The 24,661-nt window shown below is 32.3% G+C and overlaps 1 protein-coding gene across 6 annotated transcripts in view; it reads right to left on the reverse strand.

Annotated features, from left to right (window-relative positions):
* The window catches only part of LOC130453102 (probable nuclear hormone receptor HR3), a 135,564-nt gene that overhangs the window by 8,302 nt on the left and 102,601 nt on the right, over positions 1 to 24,661 (reverse strand). For 2 of the 6 annotated variants that reach the window (XM_056792741.1, XM_056792735.1), the window contains exons 2-4: positions 13,762 to 13,989; positions 1,916 to 2,078; positions 1,643 to 1,833 (exon numbers count right to left, since the gene is read on the reverse strand). In XM_056792741.1, coding sequence (XP_056648719.1) covers positions 1,643 to 1,833; positions 1,916 to 2,078; positions 13,762 to 13,989 — 582 coding nt within the window. Of the gene's footprint in view, positions 1 to 93; positions 397 to 1,642; positions 1,834 to 1,915; positions 2,079 to 13,761; positions 13,990 to 19,603; positions 20,002 to 24,661 lie in introns of all 6 variants that reach the window. The other 4 variants (XM_056792711.1, XM_056792703.1, XM_056792719.1 and 1 more) reach the window with 4 other exon arrangements.

A 24,661-nucleotide genomic window follows, 5' to 3' on the forward strand; every position in this document is an offset into this window, starting at 1 on the left:
GATTACGACTTCGTGGGAACCCGTCTCAAGGTTCTGGGTTCCTGTTAATGTTAGTATAAGAGGACGACAGTTAATAAGGATAAAGGGACTTACTGGGTGAAGTAACTGACTCACACTCATCGCCGCTTCTCTGTTGTACATTTTGCGTCATCGTCGACTGCCTAGATACATTGGGGGAATTAATAAAAGTTGTACTATCTACATCTACATACGCGGGTACAAGGGGTTCGACGTTGTTTTCTTGTTTTACCGATACCATAGTACCACCTGAGAGGGTCGTACTCGAAGTTTGAGTTAATCGTTTGAATATGCGGTTCTCACTTATTGTTAATGTTTGCTTACTACCACCTCCACCTCCTCCTCCACCTCCCCCGTCACCATTACTGTTAGTATTGCCTGCACCAGAAAAAATATTACGTAATGGGGGGAGCAGAAAAATCGGGTAAAATATCTTACAATTACATGCATTTTATTATAAAAAGAGTCGGCCTTTCGTGATACGAAAATAAATTTAATTATCCATCAATAACAACAGTTAGTCAAACCATTTCGGTCCATAGAGCCTTTCATAAGTCGCTAGTTCATATCCGGCTTGAAGGACCAGATAATGTAGTTGCTTTTGATCATAGATCTAAGATAGAGAGGTATAAATATATAACTCTCTATCTCTCTTCACTTTATTTTGATTGGATTGCTGTGACGTCAAAAATTTTGGGAAATGGAAACGGATTAACAACTTTTGATTTTATTGGCGAGTAGAAAGATATAGATGATCTTATTTTTTTGTACACTGGTTTAAACCATACAGTTAGTCAAACCATTTCGGTCCATAGAGCCTTTCATAAGTTGCTGGTTCATATCCGCCTCAAAAGACCAGATAATGTAGTGACTATAGACCATAGAGATACATGGATTGCTACTTCTAGCAAAAGATAATAACCAACGTCAACCAGTGACGATTTTTTATTTGAAAACGATCATTCTCATGGTTTTATTAGAGTTCGTTCTAGTTCGTTTTCTGGTATGTCACGATCTTATAGACGAGCGCCGCGATCGATTTTTTTCCAGTATTTCTCTGCACCAATAGACACGAGCTTTTTTTTTAACCGATTTTCAAATTATGAGCGAAAAATTTTTTTTGACAGCCATCTTGAATATATTCGAATGGAATCACGCTGATCTTGTAGTATCGATAATGTGATGACGATTGGATTCGAAAAACCAGCTCGAGATGGTGCTTCATCACCAAAAATCATCAATTTTTTGACAAAGATTAATATTCCAAGTATCTGTCATATTTAAGTACCAACCCTCCTAGTAGTAGAAAATGTTTTTCGGGACGACTTTTGTTATATATTTGTTCCCTGAAACTATAAGATGATCCGTTTCGTATTTTAGTTGCCCACCCGGTACTCTTCATAGAATTAGACTGGTTTTAACAAGTCACAACATGTTTAAATTGAGTCTTAAAAATTTTCGCACATGAAAACCGACATGAAACACTCTGTATAGTAAATGGTAGACAACAATTTCCATCATCGTTTGGAGAGAAAAATTTTTTCCGACTGATATTAGTACGAGTGTAAAACATGAAATTGCGTGTTATTGAAAGCGAACGACTGAGTTAAAAAAAAATTCTTACCTAGCGTGATAACCCCACCAGACATCAGACTTTCGTCGATGGCATCCATCTCGCGTCCCGGTCTGGGATCGTACGTCGTGGTACTATCGACGAAATCAGCGGAAATATCGTAGCCTAAACTATTGGGTGGAATTTGCGTTTGACCTGTATAATACGACGTATAGGCACCGACATCATTACTATACGTATAGCTGAAACATAAATCGTACTAAAATATGTTCCTAATTAATTTAAAATGGCTACCCGATCGGATGATTCCATTGGTGAACTTACCCGTTGCTAAAAAGGATTTGATCCCCTGTTGATTGTGTGGGAGGGTCAAAAACTGAGCTGTCGGGTGCGGAATCGCTTTGCGCCCTTAACTGTGCTCTGTGAAATCGAACTTCGTCTTCAACTTTTTCTCGCTGCTTTTTTGACATTCTACCGAACTTCACAGCTATAAAACGATTAACAATATATACAAGGTGTTCAATAATAGCACTAGTTTACAATACATTTGTTACCGAAGTAATTTTACTAAAAAAATTAATAATGGAGCTCTAAAATGCTCCATTTTCAATGCTCTTTTCTGTTGTAAAGGCGCAAACCCAAGTTTGATAAGTGCTAAGATACTCTGGTTGAGGTAGGAAACTTTTCAGACAACCCTTGTATAATGATTGTAACTAGAGTTAATATCCAGTATACGAAGTTTCCATAAATCATTTAATATGAGAATTATTAAAATCTACATGTTGGCTCATAATACCGTGATAAAACAAAGATACGTCTTTGTTAAATAAGAAACCCTGTATATTTCTTCATATTTAGATTCTACGACTCTGGTTACCAAAGATCTTCATTTTCTTTTCATACGCCCCCAGGTATAATGTTCTGGAGCTCTAGATATAGCTAGAGGTTTCGTCCTCTACGTAACAGAACCTCCAGGTTAAACTCTCTACTCAATCTAACATCTTCAGGTGGCAATACTTCGACAAGGCTTCTATTAGTATTAAAGATTGTTTTCACCTAGATTATCATGCATCTTTTCTAGTTACAGCTTCCCAGGAATGTCTTTGCCTACCTCAACCCCTGTTGATTTTTCCAGTTCCTACTTTGAGGAAACTGTCAGCTATTTCATTTAACCCCATATCTTTATTAAAGTGTGGATACAAAAAAATTCGTACAACTGTTTGTTTTAATTTAATTATTTTTACTCTATGAAACAATGGTTACCACACTACTAAGTTTTTATGTTTTTTGAATTACATTTTAGAATTTACTTCATCCCCTTTCTAACAATAATAATCATATTATTCGCCGAATTTACTTCAACCCCTTTCTAAAATAATAATCATATTATTCACCGTTTCACTCCAATAAAAGTAAAACATGATTCGTCGTTGATGATGATTTCCATTCCTTTATTGAATGAAAACTCGTTGTCATTCAGACAGACTTCTTAGTTTTGATTTTTGTTTCTCGAAATATTTGGGGTGAAAACTCGTTGTCATTCAGACAGACTTCTTAGTTTTGATTTTTGCTTTTCGAAATATTTGAGGTGAAAACTTGTTGTCATTCAGACAGACTTCTTAGTTTTGATTTTTATTTCTCGAAATATTTGGGGTGAAAACTCGTTGTAATTCAGACAGACTTCTTAGTTTTGATTTTGTTTCTCGAAATATTTGAGGTGAAAACTCGTTGTCATTCAGACAGACTTCTTAGTTTTGATTTTTGTTTTTCGAAATATTTGGGGTGAAAACTCGTTGTCATTCAGACAGACTTCTTAGTTTTGATTTTGTTTCTCGAAATATTTGGGGTGAAAACTCGGTGTCATTCAGACAGACTTCTTAGTTTTGATTTTTGTTTCTCGAAATATTTGAGGTGAAAACTCGTTGTCATTCAGACAGACTTCTTAGTTTTGATTTTTCTTTTTCGAAATATTAAGGGTGAAAACTCCTTGTCATTCAGACAGACTTCTTAGTTTTGATTTTGTTTCTCGAAATATTTGAGGTGAAAACTGGTTGTCATTCAGACAGACTTCTAAGTTTTGATTTTTGTTTCTCAAAATATTTGGGGTGAAAACTCGTTGTCATTCAGACAGACTTCTTAGTTTTGATTTTGTTTCTCGAAATATTTGGGGTGAAAACTCGTTGTCATTCAGACAGACTTCTTAGTTTTGATTTTGTTTCTCGAAATATTTGGGGTGAAAACTCGTTGTCATTCAGACAGACATCTTAGTTTTGATTTTTGTTTCTCGAAATATTTGGGGTGAAAACTCGTTGTCATTCAGACAGACTTCTTAGTTTTGATTTTTCTTTTTCGAAATATTAAGGGTGAAAACTCCTTGTCATTCAGACAGACTTCTTAGTTTTGATTTTGTTTCTCGAAATATTTGAGGTGAAAACTGGTTGTCATTCAGACAGACTTCTTACTTTTGATTTTTGTTTCTCGAAATATTAAGGGTGAAAACTCCTTGTCATTCAGACAGACTTCTTAGTTTTGATTTTGTTTCTCGAAATATTTGAGGTGAAAACTGGTTGTCATTCAGACAGACTTCTAAGTTTTGATTTTTGTTTCTCAAAATATTTGGGGTGAAAACTCGTTGTCATTCAGACAGACTTCTTAGTTTTGATTTTGTTTCTCGAAATATTTGAGGTGAAAACTCGTTGTCATTCAGACAGACTTCTAAGTTTTGATTTTTGTTACTCAAAATATTTGGGGTGAAAACTCGTTGTCATTCAGACAGACTTCTTAGTTTTGATTTTGTTTCTCGAAATATTTGGGGTGAAAACTCGTTGTCATTCAGACAGACATCTTAGTTTTGATTTTTGTTTCTCGAAATATTTGGGGTGAAAACTCGTTGTCATTCAGACAGACTTCTTAGTTTTGATTTTTCTTTTTCGAAATATTAAGGGTGAAAACTCCTTGTCATTCAGACAGACTTCTTAGTTTTGATTTTGTTTCTCGAAATATTTGAGGTGAAAACTGGTTGTCATTCAGACAGACTTCTAAGTTTTGATTTTTGTTTCTCAAAATATTTGGGGTGAAAACTCGTTGTCATTCAGACAGACTTCTTAGTTTTGATTTTGTTTCTCGAAATATTTGGGGTGAAAACTCGTTGTCATTCAGACAGACTTCTTAGTTTTGATTTTGTTTCTCGAAATATTTGGGGTGAAAACTCGTTGTCATTCAGACAGACATCTTAGTTTTGATTTTTGTTTCTCGAAATATTTGGGGTGAAAACTCGTTGTCATTCAGACAGACTTCTTACTTTTAATTTTTGTTTCTCGAAATATTTGGGGTGAAAACTCGTTGTCATTCAGACAGACTTCTTAGTTTTGATTTTTGTTTTTCGAAATATTTGGGGTGAAAACTCGTTGTCATTCAGACAGACTTCTTAGTTTTGATTTTTGTTTCTCGAAATATTTGGGGTGAAAACTCGGTGTCATTCAGACAGACTTCTTAGTTTTGATTTTTGTTTCTCGAAATATTTGAGGTGAAAACTCGTTGTCATTCAGACAGACTTCTTAGTTTTGATTTTTGTTTCTCGAAATATTTGAGGTGAAAACTCGTTGTCATTCAGACAGACTTCTTAGTTTTGATTTTTGTTTCTCGAAATATTTGAGGTGAAAACTCGTTGTCATTCAGACAGACTTCTTAGTTTTGATTTTTGTTTTTCGAAATATTTGGGGTGAAAACTCGTTGTCATTCAGACAGACTTCTTAGTTTTGATTTTTGTTTCTCGAAATATTTGGGGTGAAAACTCGTTGTCATTCAGACAGACTTCTTAGTTTTGATTTTTGCTTTTCGAAATATTTGAGGTGAAAACTTGTTGTCATTCAGACAGACTTCTTAGTTTTGATTTTTATTTCTCGAAATATTTGGGGTGAAAACTCGTTGTAATTCAGACAGACTTCTTAGTTTTGATTTTGTTTCTCGAAATATTTGAGGTGAAAACTCGTTGTCATTCAGACAGACTTCTTAGTTTTGATTTTTGTTTTTCGAAATATTTGGGGTGAAAACTCGTTGTCATTCAGACAGACTTCTTAGTTTTGATTTTGTTTCTCGAAATATTTGGGGTGAAAACTCGGTGTCATTCAGACAGACTTCTTAGTTTTGATTTTTGTTTCTCGAAATATTTGAGGTGAAAACTCGTTGTCATTCAGACAGACTTCTTAGTTTTGATTTTTCTTTTTCGAAATATTAAGGGTGAAAACTCCTTGTCATTCAGACAGACTTCTTAGTTTTGATTTTGTTTCTCGAAATATTTGAGGTGAAAACTGGTTGTCATTCAGACAGACTTCTAAGTTTTGATTTTTGTTTCTCAAAATATTTGGGGTGAAAACTCGTTGTCATTCAGACAGACTTCTTAGTTTTGATTTTGTTTCTCGAAATATTTGGGGTGAAAACTCGTTGTCATTCAGACAGACTTCTTAGTTTTGATTTTGTTTCTCGAAATATTTGGGGTGAAAACTCGTTGTCATTCAGACAGACATCTTAGTTTTGATTTTTGTTTCTCGAAATATTTGGGGTGAAAACTCGTTGTCATTCAGACAGACTTCTTAGTTTTGATTTTTCTTTTTCGAAATATTAAGGGTGAAAACTCCTTGTCATTCAGACAGACTTCTTAGTTTTGATTTTGTTTCTCGAAATATTTGAGGTGAAAACTGGTTGTCATTCAGACAGACTTCTTACTTTTGATTTTTGTTTCTCGAAATATTAAGGGTGAAAACTCCTTGTCATTCAGACAGACTTCTTAGTTTTGATTTTGTTTCTCGAAATATTTGAGGTGAAAACTGGTTGTCATTCAGACAGACTTCTAAGTTTTAATTTTTGTTTCTCAAAATATTTGGGGTGAAAACTCGTTGTCATTCAGACAGACTTCTTAGTTTTGATTTTGTTTCTCGAAATATTTGAGGTGAAAACTCGTTGTCATTCAGACAGACTTCTAAGTTTTGATTTTTGTTTCTCAAAATATTTGGGGTGAAAACTCGTTGTCATTCAGACAGACTTCTTAGTTTTGATTTTGTTTCTCGAAATATTTGGGGTGAAAACTCGTTGTCATTCAGACAGACATCTTAGTTTTGATTTTTGTTTCTCGAAATATTTGGGGTGAAAACTCGTTGTCATTCAGACAGACTTCTTAGTTTTGATTTTTCTTTTTCGAAATATTAAGGGTGAAAACTCCTTGTCATTCAGACAGACTTCTTAGTTTTGATTTTGTTTCTCGAAATATTTGAGGTGAAAACTGGTTGTCATTCAGACAGACTTCTAAGTTTTGATTTTTGTTTCTCAAAATATTTGGGGTGAAAACTCGTTGTCATTCAGACAGACTTCTTAGTTTTGATTTTGTTTCTCGAAATATTTGGGGTGAAAACTCGTTGTCATTCAGACAGACTTCTTAGTTTTGATTTTGTTTCTCGAAATATTTGGGGTGAAAACTCGTTGTCATTCAGACAGACATCTTAGTTTTGATTTTTGTTTCTCGAAATATTTGGGGTGAAAACTCGTTGTCATTCAGACAGACTTCTTACTTTTAATTTTTGTTTCTCGAAATATTTGGGGTGAAAACTCGTTGTCATTCAGACAGACTTCTTAGTTTTGATTTTTGTTTTTCGAAATATTTGGGGTGAAAACTCGTTGTCATTCAGACAGACTTCTTAGTTTTGATTTTTGTTTCTCGAAATATTTGGGGTGAAAACTCGGTGTCATTCAGACAGACTTCTTAGTTTTGATTTTTGTTTCTCGAAATATTTGAGGTGAAAACTCGTTGTCATTCAGACAGACTTCTTAGTTTTGATTTTTGTTTCTCGAAATATTTGAGGTGAAAACTCGTTGTCATTCAGACAGACTTCTTAGTTTTGATTTTTGTTTCTCGAAATATTTGAGGTGAAAACTCGTTGTCATTCAGACAGACTTCTTAGTTTTGATTTTTGTTTTTCGAAATATTTGGGGTGAAAACTCGTTGTCATTCAGACAGACTTCTTAGTTTTGATTTTGTTTCTCGAAATATTTGGGGTGAAAACTCGTTGTCATTCAGACAGACTTCTTAGTTTTGATTTTTCTTTTTCGAAATATTAAGGGTGAAAACTCCTTGTCATTCAGACAGACTTCTTAGTTTTGATTTTGTTTCTCGAAATATTTGAGGTGAAAACTCGTTGTCATTCAGACAGACTTCTAAGTTTTGATTTTTGCTTTTCGAAATATTTGGGGTGAAAACTCGTTGTCATTCAGACAGACTTCTTAGTTTTGATTTTTATTTCTCGAAATATTTGGGGTGAAAACTCGTTGTCATTCAGATAGACTTCTTAGTTTTGATTTTTGTTTCTCGAAATATTTGGGGTGAAAACTCGTTGTCATTCAGACAGACTTCTTACTTTTAATTTTTGTTTCTCGAAATATTTAAGGTGAAAACTCGTTGTCATTCAGACAGACTTCTTAGTTTTGATTTTTTTTTCTCGAAATATTTGAGGTGAAAACTCGTTGTCATTCAGACAGACTTCTTACTTTTAATTTTCGTTTCTCGAAATATTTGGGGTAAAAACTCGTTGTCATTCAGACAGACTTCTTACTTTTAATTTTCGTTTCTCGAAATATTTGAAGTGAAAACTCGTTGTCATTCAGACAGACTTCTTAGTTTTGATTTTTGTTTCTCGAAATATTTGAGGTGAAAACTCGTTGTCATTCAGACAGACTTCTTACTTTTGATTTTTGTTTCTCGAAATATTTGAAGTGAAAACTCGTTGTCATTCAGACAGACTTCTTACTTTTAATTTTTGTTTCTCGAAATATTTGGGGTGAAAACTCGGTGTCATTCAGACAGACTTCTTAGTTTTGATTTTTGTTTCTCGAAATATTTGAGGTGAAAACTCGTTGTCATTCAGACAGACTTCTTACTTTTAATTTTCGTTTCTCGAAATATTTGGGGTAAAAACTCGTTGTCATTCAGACAGACTTCTTACTTTTAATTTTCGTTTCTCGAAATATTTGGGGTAAAAACTCGTTGTCATTCAGACAGACTTCTTACTTTTGATTTTTGTTTCTCGAAATATTTGAGGTGAAAACTCGTTGTCATTCAGACAGACTTCTTACTTTTGATTTTTGTTTCTCGAAATATTTGGGGTGAAAACTCGGTGTCATTCAGACAGACTTCTTAGTTTTGATTTTTGTTTCTCGAAATATTTGAGGTGAAAACTCGTTGTCATTCAGACAGACTTCTTACTTTTGATTTTTGTTTCTCGAAATATTTGAGGTGAAAACTCGTTTTCATTCAGACAGACTTCTTACTTTTGATTTTTGTTTCTCGAAATATTTGAGGTGAAAACTCGTTGTCATTCAGACAGACTTCTTACTTTTGATTTTTGTTTCTCGAAATATTTGGGGTGAAAACTCGGTGTCATTCAGACAGACTTCTTAGTTTTGATTTTTGTTTCTCGAAATATTTGAGGTGAAAACTCGTTGTCATTCAGACAGACTTCTTACTTTTAATTTTTGTTTCTCGAAATATTTGAGGTGAAAACTCGTTGTCATTCAGACAGACTTCTTAGTTTTGATTTTTTTTTCTCGAAATATTTGAGGTGAAAACTCGTTGTCATTCAGACAGACTTCTTAGTTTTGATTTTTGTTTCTCGAAATATTTGAGGTGAAAACTCGTTGTCATTCAGACAGACTTCTTACTTTTGATTTTTGTTTCTCGAAATATTTGAGGTGAAAACTCGTTGTCATTCAGACAGACTTCTTACTTTTGATTTTTGTTTCTCGAAATATTTGAGGTGAAAACTCGTTGTCATTCAGACAGACTTTTTACTTTTAATTTTCGTTTCTCGAAATATTTGGGGTAAAAACTCGTTGTCATTCAGACAGAATTCTTACTTTTAATTTTCGTTTCTCGAAATATTTGGGGTAAAAACTCGTTGTCATTCAGACAGACTTCTTACTTTTGATTTTTGTTTCTCGAAATATTTGAGGTGAAAACTCGTTGTCATTCAGACAGACTTCTTACTTTTGATTTTTGTTTCTCGAAATATTTGGGGTGAAAACTCGGTGTCATTCAGACAGACTTCTTAGTTTTGATTTTTGTTTCTCGAAATATTTGAGGTGAAAACTCGTTGTCATTCAGACAGACTTCTTACTTTTGATTTTTGTTTCTCGAAATATTTGAGGTGAAAACTCGTTGTCATTCAGACAGACTTCTTACTTTTGATTTTTGTTTCTCGAAATATTTGAGGTGAAAACTCGTTGTCATTCAGACAGACTTCTTACTTTTGATTTTTGTTTCTCGAAATATTTGGGGTGAAAACTCGGTGTCATTCAGACAGACTTCTTAGTTTTGATTTTTGTTTCTCGAAATATTTGAGGTGAAAACTCGTTGTCATTCAGACAGACTTCTTACTTTTGATTTTTGTTTCTCGAAATATTTGAGGTGAAAACTCGTTGTCATTCAGACAGACTTCTTACTTTTGATTTTTGTTTCTCGAAATATTTGAGGTGAAAACTCGTTGTCATTCAGACAGACTTCTTACTTTTAATTTTTGTTTCTCGAAATATTTGAGGTGAAAACTCGTTGTCATTCAGACAGACTTCTTACTTTTAATTTTTGTTTCTCGAAATATTTGAGGTGAAAACTCGTTGTCATTCAGACAGACTTCTTACTTTTGATTTTTGTTTCTCGAAATATTTGAGGTGAAAACTCGTTGTCATTCAGACAGACTTCTTACTTTTGATTTTTGTTTCTCGAAATATTTGGGGTGAAAACTCGGTGTCATTCAGACAGACTTCTTAGTTTTGATTTTTGTTTCTCGAAATATTTGAGGTGAAAACTCGTTGTCATTCAGACAGACTTCTTACTTTTGATTTTTGTTTCTCGAAATATTTGAGGTGAAAACTCGTTGTCATTCAGACAGACTTCTTACTTTTGATTTTTGTTTCTCGAAATATTTGAGGTGAAAACTCGTTGTCATTCAGACAGACTTCTTACTTTTGATTTTTGTTTCTCGAAATATTTGGGGTGAAAACTCGGTGTCATTCAGACAGACTTCTTAGTTTTGATTTTTGTTTCTCGAAATATTTGAGGTGAAAACTCGTTGTCATTCAGACAGACTTCTTACTTTTAATTTTTGTTTCTCGAAATATTTGAGGTGAAAACTCGTTGTCATTCAGACAGACTTCTTAGTTTTGATTTTTTTTTCTCGAAATATTTGAGGTGAAAACTCGTTGTCATTCAGACAGACTTCTTAGTTTTGATTTTTGTTTCTCGAAATATTTGAGGTGAAAACTCGTTGTCATTCAGACAGACTTCTTACTTTTGATTTTTGTTTCTCGAAATATTTGAGGTGAAAACTCGTTGTCATTCAGACAGACTTCTTACTTTTGATTTTTGTTTCTCGAAATATTTGAGGTGAAAACTCGTTGTCATTCAGACAGACTTTTTACTTTTAATTTTCGTTTCTCGAAATATTTGGGGTAAAAACTCGTTGTCATTCAGACAGAATTCTTACTTTTAATTTTCGTTTCTCGAAATATTTGGGGTAAAAACTCGTTGTCATTCAGACAGACTTCTTACTTTTGATTTTTGTTTCTCGAAATATTTGAGGTGAAAACTCGTTGTCATTCAGACAGACTTCTTACTTTTGATTTTTGTTTCTCGAAATATTTGGGGTGAAAACTCGGTGTCATTCAGACAGACTTCTTAGTTTTGATTTTTGTTTCTCGAAATATTTGAGGTGAAAACTCGTTGTCATTCAGACAGACTTCTTACTTTTGATTTTTGTTTCTCGAAATATTTGAGGTGAAAACTCGTTGTCATTCAGACAGACTTCTTACTTTTGATTTTTGTTTCTCGAAATATTTGAGGTGAAAACTCGTTGTCATTCAGACAGACTTCTTACTTTTGATTTTTGTTTCTCGAAATATTTGGGGTGAAAACTCGGTGTCATTCAGACAGACTTCTTAGTTTTGATTTTTGTTTCTCGAAATATTTGAGGTGAAAACTCGTTGTCATTCAGACAGACTTCTTACTTTTGATTTTTGTTTCTCGAAATATTTGAGGTGAAAACTCGTTGTCATTCAGACAGACTTCTTACTTTTGATTTTTGTTTCTCGAAATATTTGAGGTGAAAACTCGTTGTCATTCAGACAGACTTCTTACTTTTAATTTTTGTTTCTCGAAATATTTGAGGTGAAAACTCGTTGTCATTCAGACAGACTTCTTACTTTTAATTTTTGTTTCTCGAAATATTTGAGGTGAAAACTCGTTGTCATTCAGACAGACTTCTTACTTTTAATTTTTGTTTCTCGAAATATTTGAGGTGAAAACTCGTTGTCATTCAGACAGACTTCTTACTTTTAATTTTTGTTTCTCGAAATATTTGAGGTGAAAACTCGTTGTCATTCAGACAGACTTCTTAGTTTTGATTTTGTTTCTCGAAATATTTGAGGTGAAAACTCGTTGTCATTCAGACAGACTTCTTAATTTTGATATTTGTTTCTCGAAATATTTGGGGTGAAAACTCGTTGTCAATGAAAATTCTAAATTTTGATTTGCTGCTTATTGAAATATTTGGGTACCGATTTTCTTAATTTTTGAACTACATTCTATTCCTATATAATATTGCTTATAAATTTCTCTTTAATTTTGAATATTCTACCCGATTTTCGCAAACTATTTTTCTCTATGAGCCGCTTTAATCAAAGCTTCTCTCTTCTTTTTTAGCATCTTTTTTTGGTTTGCCATTTTTGAAAGTTTTAACAGAAACTTAATTTTTATGCTTGAGACATTTGACAACCATCAAATTACTAATTTCTACTTGAAAATAACTTGGTGTATTATCAAAGTTTTCAAAATACTAGATTCTGAGCACTTCCTTTGAGGAAAACCGTGTTCAAAGTGTACATGTCGTTGTAATACATGAAAATACGATGAGCATGTTGCAAGCTGAAGTTATTCCAGTATTAGTAAGTTTTCATTCAACAACAATGGATTTGAAATATAGTTACAGACAATTTTGATGTCAGTATCAATTAGAAAAAATTAGAATGTTATCGAACACGTTTAGGATATTAAGGAAGGTTTTTTCATTGGGTTTTCCAGACTTTGGAGCATATCTTACGTCTCATTAGATTTTGTAACAATTGAGCCATTTTTTTACATACAGGGTATACCGATTTAACAGGCAATTTTTGATTTACGAGCTTCGTCTCGATGAAGTTCGCTCAACTTACATTTTATGTTTACATGGTCTTTATAACATGGTAGTGTTTACCAAGAGAGATGTAGAAGACAACTCAAGTTCGATAATTTATTTAAGTGGAACAAATAAAAATTATTGATGCCGAGGAACCAACCAACCATTAAAGTTATTCATTGTGTTTGTTAAGTGAAAGAATTTTCAACTTTTCTTCCACTTCAATTGGGCACGATTAACAGTATCTTCTTGAAGATAATGATAATTCAAATAATTAACTTCAAAATAAGATATTTGCCCTTTAGGGCCATTTTACACCTATACGGCATACCACAAAAGAATATTTTCAAAATGTTGTGTTATTTTTCGAAATTTTTCGGTCTACTTTCTAAATTGATCGTGGGGATCAACAGATTTAATCAGATCGAGTAGGTTCTGCAACTATTCATAGACAAATAATTTTTTACTGTTTCTGGTAGATCCTGGTGCCTTGGGAATGCGATTCTAGGGTTCTTTATTTTCTTTTTAATACTCCCTTCATCTAACTCGTATTTTTTGTAAGGTTACGTAAAACATCACGTTTTATCTTATTGTTTTTATAATTACTTTTTCAATTCAACTTTTTTGGTGTGATGTCGCTAAAATCATTGTCCGAAGCAAATACAAACAAAACTTAACCTACAAACTGTTTTGACGCAATGTTTCGAGCATTCATCCCTATGGCAGGCCGCATATTGTTGACCCGGTGTGAAAACGGCTTTAGTATCTGTCGTTATTATTAAATATTAAATTTTCAGTTTAATAATGTTTATAAAGTAGCAACAATGAATTGAATACTTGAAAAAAGCATTCGACACAAGTTAAATTAACGTTTTATTATCAAAAAATTTCTTACGAACTTGATTTGGAATATGATAGCAAGACTTGAATTTTTGAAATGAATTTTAAAAAACTCACCGTCTCGACTCATGCCCAATCTCAGACATTTCTGTAATCGACAGTACTGACATCTATTCCGGTTCACTCTATCGACAACGCAGTTTTTGTTTCTCGGACATTGATAATTCACCACGGAGCTCTGCGATCTCCGAAAAAAGCCTTTGCATCCCTCACAAGTGATAACTCCGTAATGTACTCCACTGCTTTTGTCCCCACATACCTTGCACGGGATTATCTCAATTTGGGCTGAAAAAAAATATATAATTAGATGTAAAGTTATTTGATTTATTATTATGTTACAAAGAGAAAGTCGATCGGTTCTAAAGCAGAGTCAGGAACATCAGACAAAATGATTTTTTTTTTTTTTCAGAAATCAATCTGGTGATGATTCCTCCATTTTGATCAAAAGAAATTGATTATTATACCGATAAACTGTAAATTGGTATTTTGATCATTAATCTAATTCTAACTTTGTAAATGTTTAAATCAGAAATTCATTCATTTTATTTCATATATATAAAGACAATCTTCATTTGATGGTAAAATTCATGGTAAAGACGGCCATAATATGTTCAAAATATATGACGTCCAGGTTAAGACAACGCATCGAATATGAAAGGGAAAAATGAAATGAATTCTTGGTAACTTATATAGTTCAATGAACTAGGAACTAGGAATTAAGTAGAGATTGATGACCCATCAATGGTCCGCAAAATTTAATGAATAGTCATAGTACAGGATTAGAAAAATCTGGGTTAAATACCACTTGAAATCAACAAATAAAAAACTAAAAAATAAACATAAAAATAACTAAATAAAGATACAAATGAAATATAACTTGGAAGTAGTATAGAACTATGAGTATATGAATTTAAATATCTAGGATTTATCTTCACAACCGAAGAAGAAGTCAAAAATAGACTAGAAAAGACAAGAAGATACACAAAATACAAAAGAGAGATACAGCATTTTGATTCAAAGTATAATGTTATAAAGCGCTGAAAAGAGGGTTATAAAGAAAAAGGATAAAAACGAAATCAAACAAAGGAGAAAAGGAATTATTGGTGAAGCAGATGAAGTTAGACAATACTTGAGATAATAATGATTAATGAGATATGAGTGGGGTTATTGCTACTGGAATCCTATAAGTAGTAAAATATAACGAGGTAAACCATAAATTAGTATTTTGCGAGTGCACAAAAATTACAGAATTTTTTACAGTTTCTAGCTTTACTGAAATTTTATGAAAAAAATAATAAAAACTCAATTTTAGTCACCAACTTTTAACACGTCGAGCCCTAACCAAAATTTATAAACTTTACCTTGGGTCCAGCTTTTTTTGTGTTTTTACATTTCATATTTGGTGTGGATCCTAGGAAAAATTCATTTGAAATATAGAGTGCGAAAAAATGATATTTTTTGTATGCGGACCATTCTGGGTCCGAGGAAAAGTTTACTAGTAAAACTTTCCCCAACGTCTCGAACGATCCTATGGCCCGCACACAAAAAACATCATTTTTGCACTTTATATTCTAAATATATCTTTTCATTAATGCATCTAAATGTTCTTGATTTTTGGTCTCTTCTGTTTTAAAATTAGTTTTTTTTTGATATCTAGTTTTTGAAAGAAAAATAAATTTTGACGTTTCGAATTTTCTTTATAAATATTTTGATAAAGATTTAAAGAAAAGTCGAAACGTCAAAATTTATTTTTCTTTCAAAAACTATCAAAAAAAACTAATTTTAAAACAGAAGAGACCTAAGATCAAGAATATTTAGATGCATTAATATACCAAAAGGTCTAAGAAATAAAAAATTGAAGAAATATCTTTTCATTATGTTTCTTTGAAAGTACGGATCCTAGGAAAAATAAAGTAAAAATTTATTTGAAATATAGAGTGCGAAAAAATGATATTTTTTGTATGCGGACCACCATTCTGGGTCCGAGGAAAAGTTTACTAGTAAAACTTTCCCCAACGTCTCGAACGATCCTATGGCCCGCACACAAAAAACATCATTTTTGCACTTTATATTCTAAATATATCTTTTCATTAATGCATCTAAATGTTCTTGATTTTTGGTCTCTTCTGTTTTAAAATTAGTTTTTTTTTTGATATCTAGTTTTTGAAAGAAAAATAAATTTTGACGTTTCGAATTTTCTTTATAAATATTTTGATAAAGATTTAAAGAAAAGTCGAAACGTCAAAATTTATTTTTCTTTCAAAAACTATCAAAAAAAACTAATTTTAAAACAGAAGAGACCTAAGATCAAGAATATTTAGATGCATTAATATACCAAAAGGTCTAAGAAATAAAAAATTGAAGAAATATCTTTTCATTATGTTTCTTTGAAAGTACGGATCCTAGGAAAAATAAAGTAAAAATTTATTTGAAATATAGAGTGCGAAAAAATGATATTTTTTGTATGCGGACCACCATTCTGGGTCCGAGGAAAAGTTTACTAGTAAAACTTTCCCCAACGTCTCGAACGATCCTATGGCCCGCACACAAAAAATCAAGAATATTTAGATAGAAATAAGAAATTGAAGTACACTCTACCTGCAGTATGGAAAAACAAAATTTTGTTTGCTTATATGTAGAGTGTACAAAAATATATATGTAAATATTTATCTGCTATCTCTATTTTGCGTTGAAACATTTAAAAATATGTGTAATATTGAGTGACTCTCTTATACCTGAGGTTTTTCTCAAGGATTAATAAGAGTAGTTTGATCCGAATTGTGAATAGCCCTCGCAACAGATGTGGACCAAGTGTAGGGTAATGTTTCAAAGACCCAGGACCATTCAACCAAACTGTAAAACCCATGTTTTTTCTCGTGACCTGGAGATTTGGAATAAAATACGCCGAGTGGTCCATAGGTCCGCTCTGGACTATGAGGAAAGTATAGTTACGGCCCTATGGACCGCACTGGAGCTCAACGTGTTAAGGGTTATATCTTGAGATAAGGAATTTTGTGGCATGAATTTGAAAATACGCTACTTTTTTCAAAATTTGCTACATAAATACAATTTTGAAATTTGTCCTGTGCGCTTTCGCCAAATTATAGAGCTAATTCTGTTATATGGTGGATGCACCTTTAAAATATTGTTTGGGTTCAGCAAATATTACAAACGTTTGAAAATCACGATGAAATCAAAATTTTTTGTTATTAGGCTCTTTATTGAATGTCATTGGCAATAGTTGAAGAAAATCTTGGGGTTTCGATTGCAAAACGAACGATGCGCGTTGGCGCTCAAACGTAAACTTGCACATCACAATTTTTGGTTTTTTGTGATTTAATTAATTGAACTTTGTAATGGTTTTTTTTTTATTTTTCGGTTCTTCAATTTAGATTTCTGTAATATGTACATAAACGTGTATTTAAAAATTGTTTATCCACTTAAACTTCAATTCAAAACTACCCTATTAAAATGTTTCGCAAGAGTTTGGTTAATTTTTTTAAAAATATGCGTGGTGGAAATCCGTGGAAATCCGTGGAAATATTCACACGGTTATGGAAATTTCTCGCTTATTTCAAGAAAAATTTCTAAAATTTCCTCTTAAAGCAAGGAACAAACTAAAAAAGTAGTTTCACAAGTTTGGTTACTAAAACATATGAAAAAACTAGTTGGTAATTTTTGTAATAAAAATGAAAATACTTTCCAATTATCTATTATCTTCCAATGCATGTGAAAATAAAGATAAAAGACCCCTTTTTACTTGTATCTTCCAATAAATTTTGAAAGTTTTGTATCAAAATTCTTTAAGACAGTTAGTTTTGAAAAATTTTTATAAAATATATTAATGTTTGTTTCTAAATCGTCTTGATTTAGGGTCTGTCTGATTTGAAATTAATTTTTTCAATACAGGAAAGCCCTTGTACATATGTTTTATCTTTTGATGTTTAGTTTTTGTTTCTCAATTGATCATAGAATGATGAATAACATCATTTTCGTTAAAACTTTCACCTGCCTTACATCTACAACTATCGAATTATTTCAATAAATTAAGTCATAAAGGACATAATACATTATCCAAATATTTCACTAAACTAAAATCTAAAACACCCAAAAACAAAAGAAGAAATATTATATATCATATATATCAAGTTCCTTGTACTGGTTGCGACGTTGTCTACATAGGGCAGACATCACAGTATTTATAAAATAGAACAAAAAGTCATCGTCACGATAAAAAATGAAATTGCATTATCAGAACTTCCAAATTGCATAGAAAATGCATTTATTGGTAATTTTAAGACATAACTGTAATTCAAATATGAGTATAAAACGTGTTTTTATATGAAACATAAAAATAATTACATTAATGTGAAAAAAAAATTGTTAATATTCGAGATAATCACGTGAGTTGATACGTGATGTTTCACGAAATTTATTAAGCACGGAGAGCAAAAGCAAGTTCGATGAAACTAAGAATTACATACAAAAAAAAGATAATTTCGAAATAAAAAAATTTCCATTTCCAAAAACTGTAATTTTAATTAATTACACAAATAAGTCAAAACAAGTCGAAAGTAATTACTTGAAATGTCTTCAGATAGCGAATCAGACATTCCATTTGAAGTAAGAGGTCTGCAAATGCTGCAGTGGATGATTTGATACCTAAAAAATCAAGTAGGTACGTCCTTGCTTAGTTTGAAAATTTAAAAACATTGAAGGCGTCGAATTCATGGACTACATATTCAATGTTGAGATCTGAACCAACCGTACGTAAAAATGTAGATATCAAGAAGTACACTATGCTTTTGGCATGGTTGAAGAGATAATCAGCAAAAAGTTCGAAGGGATTTTGACCAAGGAGACTGTAGAAAGATTTATAAAAGAGCCTGAAGACGAAATATTCCTATTTGCAGAAATGCTGCCAAATTAACGATTTTGATAATTTGTTAATAAAATCTCTTCCTTAGGGATTGTGGGAGCCTGCAGGAAGGCTGAACTGACGTTTCTACAAGGAGACGTATTTAATGATATAAATCGTCTTCATCGTAGGTCTTAAAATTAGTTTTATTTGTATAATTAATGTCTTGCAAAAATAAGCTGTTTCGAGCTCATTAAGCAAGAATGCTTTTAAAGGCGAAGCCCCGGTGGGGTTAGTTTGGCAAGAAAATAAATTTGGAAAGACACCATTCAAAATACTTCCAGGTAATCAAATGTAGTAGAATTATCTAGATGAAAACAGTCCAATTTTCTTATCAAAACCAGATCGCACAAGTCTTTTGATGTTAAAGAATCCTTTCTAGACTGTATCACTAAGAAAGACACTCAAAAAATGACGAGTTTGGTAACGGGTAGTTATTCTTTACTAACCCTCTCATCCCCAGAAAAATTACCACTTTAGATCATGCTATCCTACCAACTCGAGACTTGAATCTCTCACCATCCTTGATTCATGTCTTATTTTTTTTATTTCATTCCTCCTCCGAACTTTCTATTATTAACGTGAGTACTTTTTAACCAGATTCTTAGTATACGAGGGTTAAATTTTGAATAAAACAGAGTTTTGCATCCGTTTCAACCAATTTCCAAAGCATTTTTTCCATTTAGATTGAGGTATCTCCAAAATATGTGGTGATTTGAGTGCATCAATCGCTTCTTCAGTTTCTCCATCACCAAAATTCCAACATAGAGAGAGCAAATAAGACTCTAAGGCGTTACATTTATGGAAATTCGTCGTTACACTCCAGATTAATTGAACCCATCCCCTCTAACGGGGTTCAATAGAACTCTGGAAATTGGGGGTAGTTTCTTTGGAGGTATAATAGTGGTTAGAGGTCGGTAATGATATTATGATTAATGATAAGTTATGATGTGAATAAAGCTAAAAATATTAATTAGTTACCTCTAATTGAATTTGTATTTTTGCGCTCCTCCCTATCATCAATTTGGGGAGGAGGAGTTGTTGAATCGGCACTAGATACTTTATCCGCTCTTCCTAGTTCTCGATCGCCCGAAACACTCCAACTAGAGCTGTCACCAGTACCGAATAACTCGGGAAACGAGTCCATTTTATTTTAAAGTTAAACGTTCGATTCGACGTTTCGACACTATTATCTTCCTCACTCGCGATATTATCACATAATTCTGCACGCCAACGTGCAGACGAGCGCATGGCCGAAGGTAAAAGAACCTCCGGATATTTAAAGCGATACACTGTTCAATTTACGGATTTAATATAATCAGTTTATCCAACATTTTATTTTTTAAATTGTTAACTACGTCTATTTCCATTTTATGTACCTGCAATAATTAAAATGATGATGATACCAAAAGTTTCGACAAATTCCACCTCATTTTCAACGACTCACAACTATTTCAGTTGGTATTAGTTTCCCCTGTCATCTGTCAAAATTTTGACAGATACGTGTTAACGTTCGTATAGAAAGAAACATTTTTTAAGTGATAAAATAACTGAAAAAATCGAGGAAAAGTTCTGTAAATATTATATTGAAAGTGCTGAGTATCACGGACTGATTTGTATGTAGTTTTTTGATTCTGAAAGTTGCCTCCTGGAGGACACTAGGATGATGTTCACTACAGACGAAATATGGGTACGCCATTATCCTCCCGAAAGCAAGAGGGATGAAAGGGCGCCTGTCAAAGCGAAATCAAACAGGATTACTGTATTCTAGAACTGACAGGAAGTTCTGTATATTGACTGTTAAAACGTTTATGGGATTTTCTTTCTTATGCACACTGTAGTGCTTAATTAGATAAATTACTAGTGTAAACATTTTTTTGAAACCATTGCGAACTTACTACACACCCTGTATATAACTTTTAATTATATTCATAATAATTTATTTATATAAATAATTATATTAAATAGTTGTAAGCCGTTTCAAATAGGTGAAATAGAAACAATCAGTATGGGAATACATAATTTTTAGAAAAACAAAAATTTTTTATGAAATGAAGTTTTTTTTATAAAATTTCATTTTTTTAAGCTCCACTCTCTGATACATTGTACCAAAAACATCTACCACTGAAGCATTCTATCCGTGGACAGGTATTTAGGATGGGGGGGTCAAAACAATAATTCTCTGAAGGTTCATGTACAAACTGTGGTTCATGTGAAAATTCGACAGAAATAGTTCATATTGAAATAAAACTATTGAAACATGAGAATGGAAAAAAAGGGAAACTTCATCATTTTCTATTCTCCTTGTACCATTCCAAAGTGGAACGAGGATTTTACTTTTATTGTACTTAAAGTTTCTATTCCTTCTGTAATGTAAACTTATTCATACAAACTGTAACTATATTTTTTTGTTATTTGTCTTATCTCTTCATTTTTTATCCACAAGAGATAAAATTTTTATCATGCTCGTCGATTTTAGCAAAAAAATGTAAATATGATGGCGGCTGGACTGAAAAAGTTTCACGACATTTTCGTTTTTGGTTAATCTCTAATATATGTTCCAGTAGGGTTTTTTTAATCGCTATTTATTTCTATTTCTACCCACCCATCTCTATATTTTCCTTAAACATTCATAGATTTTTGCTTAAGGTGTATTTCTATTCAGATTTTTTAAATTCATCAACATCACTTCAACTTTTATTAATATTTTATTACATTTTCTTTTTCTTTAACTTTTACGGCTTGCTGTTTAAAAAAAATCAAAATTCGATATAATATACAGGTGTTATCATTTAAAAAATCATATGTTTAGTTTGTAACTGAGTTATACAACACTCTGTAGAGTTCAAGATAATTTCAAAAGATTGCGTTGGAATCGACTTTACTAAACGTAAGTGTTCAATCCCAATGCATTGCTTGAGACGATTCAATTTGAATCTGAGATATAACTCTTCCAATGTAAGCAGGCTTGATCAAAGGAAGAGCACAGTAATCGGCCCTTGTATATAAAATAAAAACATTTAGAGTTGTGGGAATATTTAGTGGGAGAGAAAAAAGAATTCCGGATATGGAAACACGACAGAAAAATACTGAGAAAGAACTGAAGAAAAAAACGAGGACGTTATTGATCGTTGGATCTTTTTATTGACTATTTGTTTAACCATAATGTTATGTGCCGCGCTGTGCTCCTCTCAACCATTATTTTGCCTTGTACGAAGGCCGCGGGCAGAAGATAACGCTGTTAGCGACTACGAGGCTCTCGCACTACACACTCCGCCATTGTTAACATTCAGGAGTCAGTCGGCGTTGTGCTACAGCCACTTAAACATGTCCGCCATTATTGATGCTCCCAGCAAGTGTGAATTGCAAAGTGTGTTTCGTTTTCTACAGGCCGAAGGTCATATTTCTTCAGAAATCCATCGGAAAATGAGTCGTAGGTATGGGGAAAATTTCATGAGTGACGGTGTTTGCTTGAATGGAGACCTGGTTCAACGAGTTGACAGAATGGTTAAAGAAAACCGCATATTTACCGTTACTGCTTTGTCTACGGAATTTCCAGAAGTTTCAAACCTTTGAGGACCTTCAAACCAGGGTCAACGACTACTTGTATTCATTAGCAACAACAAAATGTCCCTCGTATTTTAATTTATGCCGCATTATTATCAGGTGACTTTTCGACAGCGCATATATAAACGTCGTGGATCATATCCCTACATTTTATCCCAGCGCTTGAATTCACCCTCAGTGTCTGAAGACGATAATTTGGTGATCGAAACGCGCGTCGGACAGTCTACGTCTACGTCAATGACGTTTAAATTCGGATACTTTTTTTCAAATGACTAATTTCTTGTTTAGTTTGTTAAACTGTGGTTTTAAATATGTAGATAAGAAGAAAATTTGTTTTATTTGTAAGTAATATTGGAAATCAATATTATTGGTTTATAATAAACAAATTTTTCGATAAATTAGTGCGTTATGTCCATTGCTAGTGACGACGCTGAGTGTTAATTTCATACTACACTGTTAACTAGTCATAATAAAACTATATTTATAAAAAAGAACAAGTAAACAAAGTTAGATAACATTGAACAGCTGACTATAATCATTCCCAAGCAAGTGTATTCGATTTAAAAATGTTCTAAATGTAAATTATTTTATCAAAAAGGGATTCCTTACATCGATTCAAGACATCGACCACTGTGAGGATGATGCCGGGTCATTGGTAAAATCAACACATACAAATATTTGGATTTCGATAGCGGTCATTGAACCTACCAGTGACGGAGATAAATTATATTTATCACGTTCGTCGATTTTAGCGAGAAATGTGTATACGAGGGGGGTTGGGCGATCAGAGGTTAACAACACGTTTATTATTGTAATAATATTTTTAGTTTCTGTCAAAATTTCATATAAACCGACAGAAATATTAATTTCAATACTCAAATAAAAGAGAATTCAGTAAATTCATACTTTCGCGGTGACATCGTTTTTTGGCACTAGAAAATCGAAAAATCATCCGATTTCGATTAATTTTTTTTTAAATCTTCGTTTTTACGGCGGATTTACGATAAAAAATATGGGAATAAAAAAAAATTAAAACTTATATTGGTTTCAGGGCTTTGAATGTTCATGAAAATAAACTCATTCACGTATAATTGTTGATAACTTTTTTCCAACTAATTAAATGAAGTTGTTATATTTTTTTTTCACAATCTACACAAAAAAACGAGCAAATTGACAAAAAATTATACAAAAATGTTGATTTATCATATTTTTACAATTAAAAATAATAACAATTTCACTTAAAATTGACTTTTTTCCACATATTAGCGTTTGTACCTTTTTTACTAAGTAATCATTAAAGTTATATAAACCAAAACATTCTTAAAATCACTAAGTATAATCAAATGTACAATATTAGAAGTTAACTTTGAAAAATTGGAAATTTTCACGATTAAAAAGATGGGATCTCACTAAGGTGGACTGTTAGAGATAAAAAATGAATAATTTTTTTTCCAAAATGTTCGTTTTTTGTGTAAATTAACAAAAAAAATATATGAACTATGTTTGATGGTTTGTAAAAAAGTTATAAACGATTATATGCGAATAAGTGCGTTTATGATCACATTTAAAGTCATAAAACTATATGAAATCATCAGGTAAGATATTTCCCATATTTTTTCCATAAATCCGCCGTAAAAACGAAAATTTAAAAAAAATTCAACGAAATCGGATGATTTTTCAATTTTCTATATATAGTTGTTAAATATTATTTTTTTATGAGAAAACAATTAAAGAAATCGAGGAAAATTCATGTAAATATTATAGAATTCATAGAATGATTTGTAAGTGGTCATATGAATGATGCTAAAAGGTCTGGATTATGATTTACTGTAACTACTCTAAAATCCATGCTCTTCTGTTTAAACATTGATGAAAGTTCATGGCATGCCTATTTATGTAAAACAGTGGAACGGATATGCAACATGACATGAAAAATTACATGTGAAAAAGCTATTTGTAAAATCGGTGAGGCGATTGCTAAATGCTGATCAAAAGCTCACTGGCAATGAAAATACAAAGATATGCTTGGATATCCTAGAACGTAATTCAAGTGGTTGCAAACTGGGTATAGGTATGCAAGAAAGAAATACTTTTTCTGCATAATAAGTTTCTATTTACAGTATTTTTTGGATAATTACCAGAGTGAGATATACTCTTGTATAAACTTAGGATCTTAATAACAAATTAGGTTGGTTTTGTATAGTCCTCCTTTATACGGCTTGAGTGTGGGTTGCTATGGGTTCGTTACGTGAAGTTTCCTTTTGTCGAAGATGGCTCCGTGGAAAAAAATATATTATATGGAAAGTTAGAGAGAAAATATCCACCATTATTTAACATTCCTAACGTTTCGCCGCGATTCTTAACCGCTCTGCCTTTTCGAAATAGTTGAACAAGTACTGCACCCATCGAGTATTTATTACATAGAAGTTATCGTGTAAAGAGTTGCTGCAATTGCTTAATTGTTGTACAATT

The sequence above is a fragment of the Diorhabda sublineata genome, chromosome 1 (assembly GCF_026230105.1).
Source record: "Diorhabda sublineata isolate icDioSubl1.1 chromosome 1, icDioSubl1.1, whole genome shotgun sequence".
Taxonomy (NCBI): Eukaryota; Metazoa; Arthropoda; class Insecta; order Coleoptera; family Chrysomelidae; genus Diorhabda; species Diorhabda sublineata.